A 13,371-nucleotide genomic window follows, 5' to 3' on the forward strand; every position below is an offset into this window, starting at 1 on the left:
ATGTCAAACGTGTTGCCTTCTCTCAGCACTCATTGGTGGGAATGTTTGTCTTTGTTCCCAGACAGTTGCTTCAGAGTATTCTTCACGCAGTCTGTTAGTAAATAGATGTGGCCCTGGAGACAGCCACACAGCGCTCGTTCCTCTCTTGGCCATTTCCTCGGACCCTCCTGCTCAGTGTAACCAGCGGCACACAGTGTGCAGAGAGTGCACAGCGCATCCCAGTCAGTCCTCCTCCTCGCTCTCTGCTACTCACACCAGGATGGATCTACCCTCCTAGCAAGTCTACTTCAGCAGTTGGCAAGTTGTGCTCTCATTAAGGAGTGCAAACAGGAGCTGAAACAAACGTTTCGAAAGATTTCCCTTCATCCCCGCGCAGCAACTTGGAAGCCTACATGATGACAGCAACCGGGCTACAATCGCGCCTTATGCTCCTGCTCTGCTTCATCTCCACCGCAGCGTGCAATATGTTTGCATTCACCGAGGAGCCCTCTGAGAGAGTCGGGAAGGGAGACGGGTACTGTAGTCGGGTATTACGGGCAACGAGCAATCGCAAGGAAGCCAACAGCGAGTTTCGCCTGCGCGTTGAGGGAGACCCGGAGAGCTATCAGCCAGGGAGCACATACAGAGGTTGGTGTTTATCCGCGAGATTTACGCACACTGCATTTGTTGGCACTAAGTGCGCACTGTGAAATAAACACTAGTGTACGATCAGTGCACTGTGCAAACTTAAAATAAGTTTCTACTGAGTCTACTTTCTATGTGCCCTGAAAGTAAACAATATTTGGCTAGTATATGATCCAATAAGGAAACATGCATTTTAACTATTAAAGCTAAAGGTGACAAGGATTTATTTTCAACCCATTTTGGACACTCTTGGGTAAATAATACGCAATATGAAATATCGCATATGAAAGCTACTTCATGATCAAAATTTTAAAAGGTTTATATAAAGTTGAATTCCTCTGCGAACTCTTCCATGCTTTTCGGGTATTCACTTTCATAGTTAAAACAGATTTTTTAAGAGCCAGCAGTCCCCGATTTCATAGCTTTTGTCTACAGTATAAGTTATTGGGAGCTGTTAATGGGCATGTGCCATCTGCTCTCTCAATCTCAAAGGCTCATGCTGCTCTGGACTCGACAATATGTTGCACTGGATTTTGTTCATTATTTTCAGATGTAGTCATGAATAGTTTCATTCAAAGCCAATGACTGAATGTACTTGAAGTGTGAAGTTGGTAATGACATTTTTCTTTTTGCAATCACCTGTACTAGAAATGAGGCATTTTAAAGTTTTAAAGTCTTATCAAGGTGCTGATAAAGATGTCAAGTACAGCAAATTGAATTTTCTCTCCAAAGTAAATGAACATTCTTTTATGTTCTGCTGGACTGCAAAATGCATAAAAACACTATCTTAAACGTCCAATGGAAATACTGCCTGGCTTAGACCGACCCATTATAATTAGCGTTATCTGTGCTGCAACCTGTGATACGTTTGATTTTGCATAAAGAAGTGATTAGAATTATATCAGAATATATTACCCTTCATCCACCAGAGTCCAACACTTAGTATCATTTCTGAGACTACTCAAGCAGGCAGTTAATTAAGCCCACTTTATTTTTGTTTTTGGTAGTGATTCTTGTTGTCACTCTTGTTTGATTGCATCCAGTGAGTCTGACTGCATCCACCCCTTCGTACTTCAGAGGGTTCATCCTTATTGCCCTGAAGGAGGGCACACAGGGAGAGAAGGACGAGGACTACACTGGAAATTTCCAGGTAAGCTAGCAGCTTATGACATGACTGCTTCAACAACCAGTAAAAATAGCTCTTTTTTTCTATTATCACAGTGCAAGTACATGTGAATTAATTTCCTCCTCCTAATATGCCACACCTGTAGTTAAACCCTGGTACTGAATGTTCATCCTTCTGGACTCCAGCACTGTGCATGACGGGTGTGAAGAGAGAGAAATAGGCAGATCTTACTGTAGAATGGGGGGATGGGGGGTCTTGACAGATTTTCTTTGCACAGCCTTCCTGTCTTCACATGTCGAAGTGTGATTATTCTCACCTCACCTCCTCTAATGGGCTTGATATAACATATGAAAAGAGCATACTCTCAGCTCAGCTCCATGCAGCCGCAGCTTCTCAGAGGCTGTGGAAATGCACGTGTGTGGAATCCGAGGAGGTGTGTCCACCAGCAGGCATAGAGTTCATGTATGTAGGAAGTGTACATTTGGTGCAGTTGAGAGGCTAATAAGCATTTTACATAGGCAGGCCGGGCTCGAGTACTGTTGGAAGCAGGGAGAGAATTAAATGGGGCCAAGAGTGCGAAGACAAGAGAGAGAAGACAAGGAAACTGGTGCTATTACTCACGTGATAGTGACCAAATATGTGAGGCTTTTGTAATTGTAATGCAGTGTGAGGAGTCGAGTGACAAAGAAAAGACTGCTTGATTAGTAATGAGTTGATAGAGTGGATATAATCATATGATACACCAAACACATTTATTTTATTTAGAATGCTAGAATCTAGAATGCATCATACATATAGTGTGTTACATATAGCGTCATGTAATGTCCATAGATGCTATTAAACCACATTCAGTCCAATCCAATCCAATCCACTTTATTTGTATAGCACATTTAAACAACAAAAACGTCTCCAAAGTGCTGTACATAGAATCAACAATAAAACAAACATTTCCATATAACAATCAGCAATAAATAATAAGTGTATAAATCTAAAATGATGCTATAAATAAAACAATAAAATCAAACGCATAAACATAGTAAAATAAATAAAAGACGTAGTTAAAAAATTCACAGTGTAGAACTACATTGTAAGTCTATGAAATCTGGACTTCAACAGACAGTTCACACCCAAAAAAAAATCAAAAATCCATATTTTTCTCTTACCAGTGTTTTTTATTAATCAAGACTGATTTCGTGTGAGTTGCCAAGTGTTTTAGATATCAGCTGTAGAGATGTCTGCCTTCACTTGAAACTGCTCACAACAAAGAAGATCCGTGGGTTATCTTGAGTAACTCGGTCATAATTTCTGGAGTTTTTAAAAATTGTTTTTGGTGGTTTGAGCACCACAACTGAAGTGTAATTTAGTTCAATTGCATTTGCATTTTCATTTTCATTGTGATATGTTTGGAAGAGATTAATAAATAAAGTTTTGAGAAGATGTACCCTTTATCTGTCAATAATAAATCGCATTGTCACAATCATTTCATGGAAAGATTTTTCAAAAATTATTTTATTCCAACTTTATGGGCAACCGCGTAGTCACGGCAGTAAAAATGAGGGGTATCCGATTTCAATTCTAAATAAAAAAATACTTAAACGAGTTTTAATCGAAAATTTTATCAAAATGTTGACGTTAAAGTCAAAAGTCTAATTGAATTGTGGATTTGGAGAATTGACACTCCTAGAAAAACCAGTATACCATATAAGTGTATTTGTTAGTAAGAAAATGCAAGGCATACATAAAGTTTCAAGCTGAATTCCCAGCCCTTCCCAGAACTTGAAGTCAAGTGTTCTTCAGGCTGATCTTGTAAAGTAGCAGTTGTTTAATAGGTTTAACAGCATGTGTGGAGTTCTCTTTTTGTGAAGCTGTCTGTTTCACTTATTTCACAAATAAAACCTTATTATTTTATTGAACCTGTGGTACAATACACAGGGAGGTTTTTTGCCCAGCAGCCCTCAGGCTCCTCTGATCACAGCTACTGCCATGCTGTGGCACTCTCTGTGAACCTTAGCCTTGAGTATGGGAGGACATAAAAACAGGAACATTTTATTTTTGTCCTGTCACTACCCAGCGCTAACACTGGCAAGATTTTTTCAGTTTTATTCGTCCTTGCAATTGATTTCACGCTGTTGTTATTTAGTGCCAGCCTTGAGCGTGCTCTTCAGCCGTATGGCAGAGTGTGGCATGGTGTGACAGGGCGCTAAACTCCAGGAGTAAAGAGGGGAAACACTACATCATTGAGTCACGTTCAGTCACTTTGCGCTCCACACAAAGATGAGACTGAACGTTGAGTGCACAGAGAATGAGAGATAGATGTGTGACTGCAGTCTTTAGATGTAGGCATCAAAAGTAAAAGGAATATATATGTCATTACTGGGGCCTGTCTTTGATTAGGCGTCGGCTAGGCTTTTAGAAGTTGAAGGTCTCTTTCACAGCTGCAGATGATCACCTGTTTCGTTACAACCACCATGTGACAGCGCAGTAAAAATAAACTGCTGTCCAAAGCGATATCCCTCTATCATCACCTGCTCAGTTAGTCTTTCATGTTTTATGTCTTTTATGTCAAAAAAGCACACACACTTGAACACACACACCATTCCTCCATTCTGAAAGAGCCTTGGGTGGGCCGGCCTCCAGGCATTGAGCGAAAAGAAAGAAAAAAAGAAGCTGCAACAGAAGACGTGAGGCTTTATTTAACATACAGCTCATTTGAAATCCGTTGGTGTGCCCCTTCTCAGCCGTCTCAGGACAGCTCCCGACTTGATGAAAAGCACTTTTATTGAGCTTTCTGGGAAGGTCAGCTGCCACTGTGGGTATATGTGTGTGTGTGTTTGTTGGCAAGAGCGTAAACCAGCGGGCATTGCTGGCGACGGTGTCTGATGACTGATTAGACATTACTTCTCAGCAGGGTGAGGTGAGAGAACAAGAAAAGGCAACCGTGGCTGTGTGAGGGGTGAAATTGTGCAACACTGAGTGCAACGTATGACATACGCGTATTCGTAACACAGATGCATTGTCTTCACGTTATAATTCCACAAGAAATATCTGATATCAGGGTAACCTCTATGCAAACCATATGCATTCACTTTACCTATGTCCCCATGTTATTTTAGATCAGTGCTTGGCTCTACAGTAGCTGCTGGTCAGACCCAAACAATAACACTGCACAAACTCATGCATAAACCCAGAAACAATTTTTTACATTTTTTCCAAGTTTTTTCTTTTTCCAACAATCATTCTGTCTGTTGGTAGAGAATTTGAATATTTGGAATTGGAAACGTACAAAAAGAAATAGGTCATAGGTCAGTTAGCAGCAAATTGGTAGTTTCTTTTTGCAGATGGTGTTTAATTCTTCTCTTCTTCTTTTGCATTCCCATGAGACCTCACTGGTTTAAACATGTGTTGTCGTGCAGTCAGGCCACCCCAGGATGCCTGTTAGAAACCATGGGAACTTGGAGTGGGGGGGCTGTATAATCCCTCAGACAGAGATAGGCTGCATACACACACACAGACGTGCACGCATGCACGCACACACACACACACACACACCCACACACACACACACGCACACGCACACACACACACACACACACACACACAATCCACTTAAAAAGGGAACTCATTCATAACATGGCATGACAAAGGAAATTCTCTGCTGACAGCTTTATGGAGTGAGAAAGTTCCCCGTCTTTACTGCCCTGATGTCACTTCCTATCAAACAGATCCTTGGTCTCTGGGCAGAGAATATTAGCTCGCTGGCTGCGCTCCCTCATGCAACCCGCTCTACTAATTTCCTGTCCAGTTAAAATCAATGAGATGCTCAGTGTCTCAGGTGTGCACCTGTGTGGAGAGGGCAGCATACATTTGAACTCTTCAGTTTGACCCAAAGAGTCTGGGGACTTTTCATAACGCTGTCTGCACTGATAGGTTCATGATTTGGCATCCAGTTGTTAACACTCTGATTGATTGTGACCTTTCAATTTACTGTATTTCACCAGGATAATCCCCTCAATATCAATACTTCTGCCTTGTTAGCTGACATACAATATGGAAAGTGGAAGAAGTGTCACCCACTCACTGTGCTAGATTAATTACTTTGCTGTTTGGTGTCAAATTCCTACACCAGCTTTTTTGTGCTTTGCTAGAAGGAGCTTGTGTCCTTGTTCCTGACTGACAATGACAGATTTTTTTCAGGTAATGGAATGGGGAAAATCAATCGTCATGTTTCTCCTATTCTGACACAGTGGTTGCAAACATTTTGGCTTGTGACCCCTTAAAAAGAAGCAAGCAGTATCTACTTATATACAACATATGTTTTATGTGGCAGAATATTATTTCTTCTGTCCTCTTCTGTTAAACATATCTGTGATTTTGTGTCCAATTGGAGGAATCTTGAACCCGAAGAAGCTTTAACACTGGTGTTTGAACCAGTGCATGTAAGAGGATTACATTCATTTTAACATAATAGCTGCTAAAGTCAGTTGTGTTTGTTGTACCAACAACTCTCATGTTCTGTTTCTTGGATTTATTTTCTGATATGTCCTTAAAATGTAAAATGAATGTCAGTTTCAGCTGGTAATTGTGTTTACAGGCACTTGAGCTATGACAATGGAGAGGAAATGAATGTGAAATGCTCCAGTGCCTAATGAATAAAATCACAAGTGGATGTTTAAAGTCCTTTTTAGGCAGGTCTTGCCTCAGTACATATCTTTTCATCACTAATCTCCATTTTTGTGTGTGTTCTACAGATAATTGATGAGGAGGAAACACAGTATATGACCAACTGCCCCCCTGCAGTGACAGAGAGCACTCCCCGTAGACGGACCAGCATCCAGGTGTTTTGGACCGCGCCCCCCAGTGGCTCCGGCTGTGTCAGCATTAAGTATGTATACTGTGACTGATGCTGAGCCTGATGAGCACAACTCCTCAGCTTTAATGCTTAAATATACACTACACACAACTGATGGAGGATTAACTTTCAGGTGAACAGGTCCTTGTAAATGGAAAACTGTAATTCATTATGTTCCAAGAGGTCTGCTAATGTGGAGAGTAGGGCTGCACCTTTCTATCAAAATATTCTCCTTGCATCACTGCCTGCAGATCAATAGAGAATACATACAAGCTCAGTTTACAAGTCCAGAGGACGGATTTGATTTGTGATCATCTCCTGCAGAATGCAGTAGGACTCAGTGTCTCTTCAGGTCCAAATTGATTTCTATAAGCGGATGATTATTATAACCGATTTTTTTGTCAAGCAAATTAGTATTAAATTGACATTTGTATATTTATTACATGAATATAAAGTAATGAAATGAACAGCTTCACTTCCAATTCTTTGCGTTTTTCCTCACCAAGGCCAGGCTCTGTGTCACTGCAGCGTGGGCAGTAGCGCCCCTTTTGCTGGAGCTCCTCGCTCACTGCTGAGAAAAAGGTCTTTTTCTGGTGAGCGAGGACTTCAAAAACGCTGGAGACACCCGCTGTTCATCTGCATAGCCTAGGTAGAATTTCACTTCAAGGGGACATTTCGTGACAGGGCATTATCAATCCAACTGACAAGGGCATCAACCATAGGTGCTTCCCCCCGCGTGTTAATTTTCTGTAGACTAGGTTGCTGGAGCACAAAGTTTCGCTACTGATCTTGTTTCCCCATGAAAAGACCCAAAAAGAACACTGTAAGCAGACTACTTGATTACCATAAACAAATTTAAACAAATATATAGGAATCTTTCCATCTCAAACTGATAAGCAGTTTACCGTGTTTTTCAAAGCATGCTATCTAAAATGTTTTCACTAGCTTTCAGGCAGCCACAACAGCATCCTTTCATGAAATATCCTTGGGCAAGAACCCCAAGTGCCGATGCTGCATTCATCGGTGTGTGTGAATGAATTCCTGATGGTGGCAGGTGGCATATATAGGGAAGCCTTGTCAATGTATGGATGTGTCTGTCAGTTTAAAGTGCTTTGAGTGGTCGCAAAGACTAGAACTCCTGTAAGGGCAACTGAATGTATTAATGTGAGGAAGGTTGAAGTACCATAGTAGGATGGTAGGATGGAATTTTCAACTTATTAACAAAATGTTTTAAAAGATTGGTTACCCATTTTATATTTAATTCTGTTAAATGTAATTCTTTAATATAAAGTACTACAGCAGTCTGGTACTGTGAGCTGTGCTACTAGAATATATCAGTCCACATGTACAGTAAATCACTTTCATTACATTCCTTCCCCCAAGCTAAGCAGAGTTAAATACAATAGTATGTCTTGTCAGAGTTTCATTCTCACTCCTTCATGAACTATTCATTACCTGTATTAGTTAGACGGCTGATTGGCACCAATCGATTCTGTGTCCTCTGGGTTTGCTTGGATACAGAATGGTAGTCATGTTCAGCTGAAGACAGATCATGGCTGAGATCCATTTATTAATCCAGCACTGTGTGGAAATAAAGTACAGAAAGTGGAACGTTACAAAGGGACTGTGACTCACAAGGCCTTCTGATCAATGCATTATTTAACTGTGTGTGTACCTAGTCAGTTTTTTCTGCTGCCTGGTCCAATCTCTGCTGTTCCTACATACAAAGGGATGATGAAAAGGTTGAATTTTTATTAATGCATGTTATTTTGTGACTGATACAGAGTATGATGAGTTTTCCTTTTCAGCGACTCTGTGCTTCCCATTTCCTTTGTCCTTATCTTTTTTGGAGTATCTCCATGAGCTGCCCTCATAATAACCTATGAGCTTTCCTTTTTACTCTCTCTCGCTGCTGCCGAAACTCTACTTTCTGCTCCTCGCTCTCTTCTCCCTTCTTTTTTATGCATGTCCCCTTTGTTTTCATCTTAACTGTGATGTTGGTGTAGTTTTTTCTCGCAGCAGGTCATGTCAGATGGCACTTCTGCTCTCCTCATGGAGACCAGTGGGATGATGGCACAATCGTATTCAGTTAGGCACATGGAAAGAGGGAAAAAGTTGAAAGTGTGACAGAGCGTACAGTCTAAAAAGAGATACTTGAAAGTGCTGAGATGTGGATGTAGTAATACCAGGGCGCAGACAATAGGGGAGGGAGAGAGTGAGAAGTTCAAAAGAGATGCCTCTAAAAAATCATGATTACAGGCTGGGAGTGGGTATTTGCCACTGTTCTTCCCCCTGCAGTACCTGCCACTCATAAAGATGACAAGGCTTTTGTATGCTTCTGTGCTGTAACAGAACAAGTCTTAATTAAGTCCTATTGATTGAGGAGGTTCAACTTCAAAACTAACTGACAAGTGCGGGGCTGTTCATGTGAAAATTGTTCAGAAGTAGATACATTATAGTACATTATGGTTGTGTTATCATACAGCCTATACCAGCAGAGAAACATGGGTACACAAACAAGCACATACTGTCCAGTTAACAAATATACACAGAAAGAAACAGAAGAGGCATAATGTGAACTGATGGCTAATATTATAGATGATCTCAGAGTGGACATTTTCATTACCACCACAGGCAGGGTAAATGTTTGTTTTTAATTTCATTTTGTATCCCAGAAGAGCCCGGTTTGAATGCGTGCCTGTAAAATATCATGGTTATTTTGAAAAAACAACATCTGGTCATGAAATTAGAAGTGTGTGTGTGGTATGTGTGTTTCTGTTATAAAGCTCCCGTGACTCCTTGCTCCTCCCGAGTGGTTTGCTGCAGTATAATTGCTGGGCAGTTGCTGTCTTTTAGATGGAAAGACTGAGCCTGGTGGTTTGGTTCCGTCTAAGGTTGGTTCGTGATGATAGGTTCAGGAAAGGATGATCGTTCAGACTCCTGAACCCAGAGCACTGACTTTGAGTCTTACCATCCAATCCAGTTATTTTCAGCTTTCTTACACGCTAGAATCAAATCAGGCCAAGGTTTCCATCAGTGTTCCTTGTTGCTGGTATCCCACTCAGGTTTTGTTTTCAAAGTTTTGCTGATTGTTGTAGAAAGGACCCTTACACGATTAAAATATTGCTTTTGCTGGCTTATAGTGGTTTAATTTTTTTTCTGCAATGATACAGACATTGTGTCCAGGGTTTGTTCCATACACTCTATCATCACTGGTAGGTGTGGATACAGGTCCTGACAGCACCCAGTAACAATGCTGGTAGGGATGAGGTTAAATAGCATTTTATTGAATTCAAGTTCATTATCAAATCTGCTTATTGAATCTAACTCGTATTAGATCTAATTCAGTTGAGCTTTCTAGCTAGCTATCATATATTTTAAAATGCACCTTGTTTTTCTTGCCTCAGCTTATAGAACTACTTGATTCCTGTGGTCTATGTCTAGTACCTTCAGGTTGAATGCACTTATTGTAAGTCGCTTTGGACAAAAGCATCTGCTAAATGACATGTAATGTAATGTAATGTAACAATTAGGTGAGTTAATCCTAATATATAGATATGTATATAACTTCTAATGGGAGAATGTGTTGATATTGGTGTGATGTTACCACCCAGGTGATTTCTCTAGGAAAGAGGAATTGTTACTCTTGTTGACTTCAGAAATAAGCAGCCCACTCAGAATGATGTGTCTTTCCACTTACAAAGGATCTTTGGTCAGTAAAAGAACACTCAGAAAGTGAGCCTGCATTGACGTCGGTGAAGGCTTAAAATAAGAAGCAGCTGCTGGACTTTTTTTTTACACTGCTAATGAAACAGTGAGTGAAGAGAGATTACTCTTAGAAAGAGTTTTGTGAGCCTCTGAGCTTAACAAATGAAGGTATTCTGCTAACTGGAAACCAATCTACAACTGAACCACCAATAACCAGCAAACCTTAGTAATAGGCACTATAGACTTAAAAGATTTAGACCTGAAGAAACCAGTGAAAGGCCTTTTTCCCCCCCGAGTTATGACATGTTTGTATTGGGGCTTTTTCCACGGCTGGTTGATTGGAAGTGGTGCTTGAATGAAAGCTAAATGCTCTTTCAGGAAAAATTTGTCATTTTTAATGTCCCCATGATTCTTCCAGTTTTTATCCAGACTGATAGCAGATCTTACTGTCCCTCATAACAAGTTCTAGCAAAGAGGGATTTTCACTCGGCTTGTTCTAATCAAATGTTTAGCTTTGTGTCTAATTGGATTGAAAATAATTGGCTTCCATCCTGCTCATTACGGGGCACTTAATAATAAAATCGAACATGACCTGCAGTTGGCCGATGAGAAAAAGTGGAACTCCAGTCAGGAGCTATTGTCACAGCTGAATCCTTGTGGTTGGAGCCAGAGTAAGTCACATCAAAATATAATCCATATATTGCAGTCACCATTGAAGTTGCCACTATCTTTTATCTTTCCATTTGTAGGTAGGAAGCAATTTATTTGTCATCCCCCTCTGGCGTGCAATATGGAGGGTAGTGCGATGTGTTCTGATGGGCTGTCTGAGTGAGACAGTGTATCAGTGATCAGATGAATGTCACAACCACATGCAGCTGTCGGAGTCTGTTAATCTCTTTCAGCAAAATGATAGAACGCATCAAGGAGGGCTTCGACAGGCGACTATAGTCAAACAGACCCATAGAAATTAAATGTAAATACAGGTGCAGTGGATTTGTGTAATGTCTCATAATGTGTGTGTCCATACAGAATTTTCTTTTGCAGAAAAGTGCTTGCATTGTACTGGGGAGCCCTTTTCTCCCAGTGCTTTAAAATCCTGTGCGTGGGTTTTGTTTTTGTCTGAGCGTTAGCTACATTCACGTTAGCTAGGTAGCTAACTTAATGCTACTTTAACTGAGGGTTGCTTACACATCTTACATACAACGCTTATCAGCAACATTCAGAGTTGAGCCATGCAACTCCCACAAATTCACTTTTTTGTCTTTGTTGTGATAATAAACAGCCGAGCTTGTCCATTTTAATCAAGTTTGCTACCCTGACCATGTAAACCGTGTGCACTCAAGCGGGCATCTCTATTTTTACGTGGATGGTCTTTTTTTTTCTCTACGTGCAGCCCTCCAACAGTAGAAACTATGTAGAACTGTGTGAAAAGTGACTAGAATCTGGTTAAAAATGAGAAAAAATAAAGACTTCATTGTGCCACAGACAATGTAAGGCAGCAAAACAAACTTGTGGGCGTTTTACATTGCACATTGAAATAAATTAAATCAATGTGTATTTGTGATTCTGTAATTAAAACAATCCAGTTAATTTATAATAATTAATTCAGTACCAGTTAATATTGCCTACGCTTCCAAATCCTGCATAACCAACGGCATTGTCTCTTGGCACAACTCAATATGCACACAGTGAAGCTGGCAACAACTATACGCTGCAAAGTTTGAGCCTGTGTGGCAGGTAAAAAAATCCTGCACATCCCTGAAGTGTGATCTGCGGCCATGTATTTAGCCAGTCAGTTGTTTTTTTCTGAAAATTCTGTTTGTAACAGCAGATAGAAACAATTTAAGTAATTTAATCTCCTGCTGTAACAAGAGCAAGTAGAACAAAATGAGAATTTACTTTATCTACTGGGAATATAAATGAAAATGTAGCCATAGACAGACAAAGTCCATCTAACTCTTTTCTTTCTGCTTTTATTCTCTTCCCCCACTCTTCTTTTTCTCTTTTTGTTAAGCTCTCAAACATGCATCCATACTCCCTCCCACACACACTCACACACATTCAAATCAGTGCACTTTTGGGGTGATTGGGATCGGTGGCGGTGTGGATCCGGCAAAGTGAGATAGAATTTAAATTGGATGTTAAATAAGCATTACTCCGCTTGATTGTCTGGCCAGCCCGGGAAAGTGGGCAAGCAGTGAGGCAGAGTGTGCTCCTCTCTCTCAGGGAGATATGTGAAATTGGGGTGAGATTGAATTAAAGCGTGAACAATTAGAGATGTGCTGGTGGTGTCGCTTACCTTGAATCGTTTCATTCACGTTATGAGAGGCCGTTTTGGCCATAAATCATACTTGCTCCTGAACACACCATCATAATCTCACATATACACCAATATACCCTCGATGGTATGCATGAGAGAAGGAAGGACATTTTATGAGAGTGAATTATGGTGTGTTTGAGTGAGATTGAAAATACAGAGAGAAATGATAATGTGTGAGAAAGAATAGTAGTGTGTGAATTTGAATGTGTGTGAGACAGGGTGAGTGTACTGATGGTGTGCTGGATGTGAAAGAGTATAATTATGTGTGTTTTTGTGATTTTCTGTGAAACAGAACACAGAGCCATGACATGTAAGAGACTGTAATGAATCTAGACAGACACGGATGTTAAATGCAACTGGTTTGGTGGAGGCATACAACCCAGAGGCAGTACTTTTAGTTCTTTCCCCATCATATTCTTGGCGTAAAAGCCTGTCACAAAATGAAAATTGGACTATTTTTACCATTTCGATCCAACTGTCTCACACACACCTGTCACTGTCTCATGTATTTGCTGTTGTTTTTCTCTGCTGTGAGTAGTAGTAGTGTATGTAGGAGAGTATGATGATGAGTACAAGATAGTGGTATCAGGATACAGTAGTATGTATGAGACCTTTGTGTGATTTATGACCTACCTCTCATATACCGAGGCAGAGCTGCCTCTCTAAACAGCGTTTAAGTCCATCATGTTCCTCCAATCAGTGTGCAGGATATGACCTGTGCTGACCATCTCTGTTCGAAATTGA

At 40.6% G+C, this 13,371-nt stretch overlaps 1 protein-coding gene across 1 annotated transcript in view; it reads left to right on the forward strand.

Moving 5' to 3' along the window:
• The first annotated feature begins 226 nt into the window (after positions 1–226).
• Positions 227–13,371, forward strand: part of spon1a (spondin 1a) — a 77,549-nt gene continuing 64,404 nt past the window's right edge. Inside the window, exons 1-3 of the mRNA XM_059354293.1 lie at positions 227–627; positions 1,668–1,774; positions 6,499–6,632. Of these exons, the coding sequence (XP_059210276.1) occupies positions 393–627; positions 1,668–1,774; positions 6,499–6,632 (476 nt within the window). The 5' untranslated portion in view covers positions 227–392. The remainder of the gene's footprint in view (positions 628–1,667; positions 1,775–6,498; positions 6,633–13,371) is intronic.

This window comes from Centropristis striata, chromosome 2 (assembly GCF_030273125.1).
Source record: "Centropristis striata isolate RG_2023a ecotype Rhode Island chromosome 2, C.striata_1.0, whole genome shotgun sequence".
Lineage (NCBI taxonomy): Eukaryota > Metazoa > Chordata > Actinopteri > Perciformes > Serranidae > Centropristis > Centropristis striata.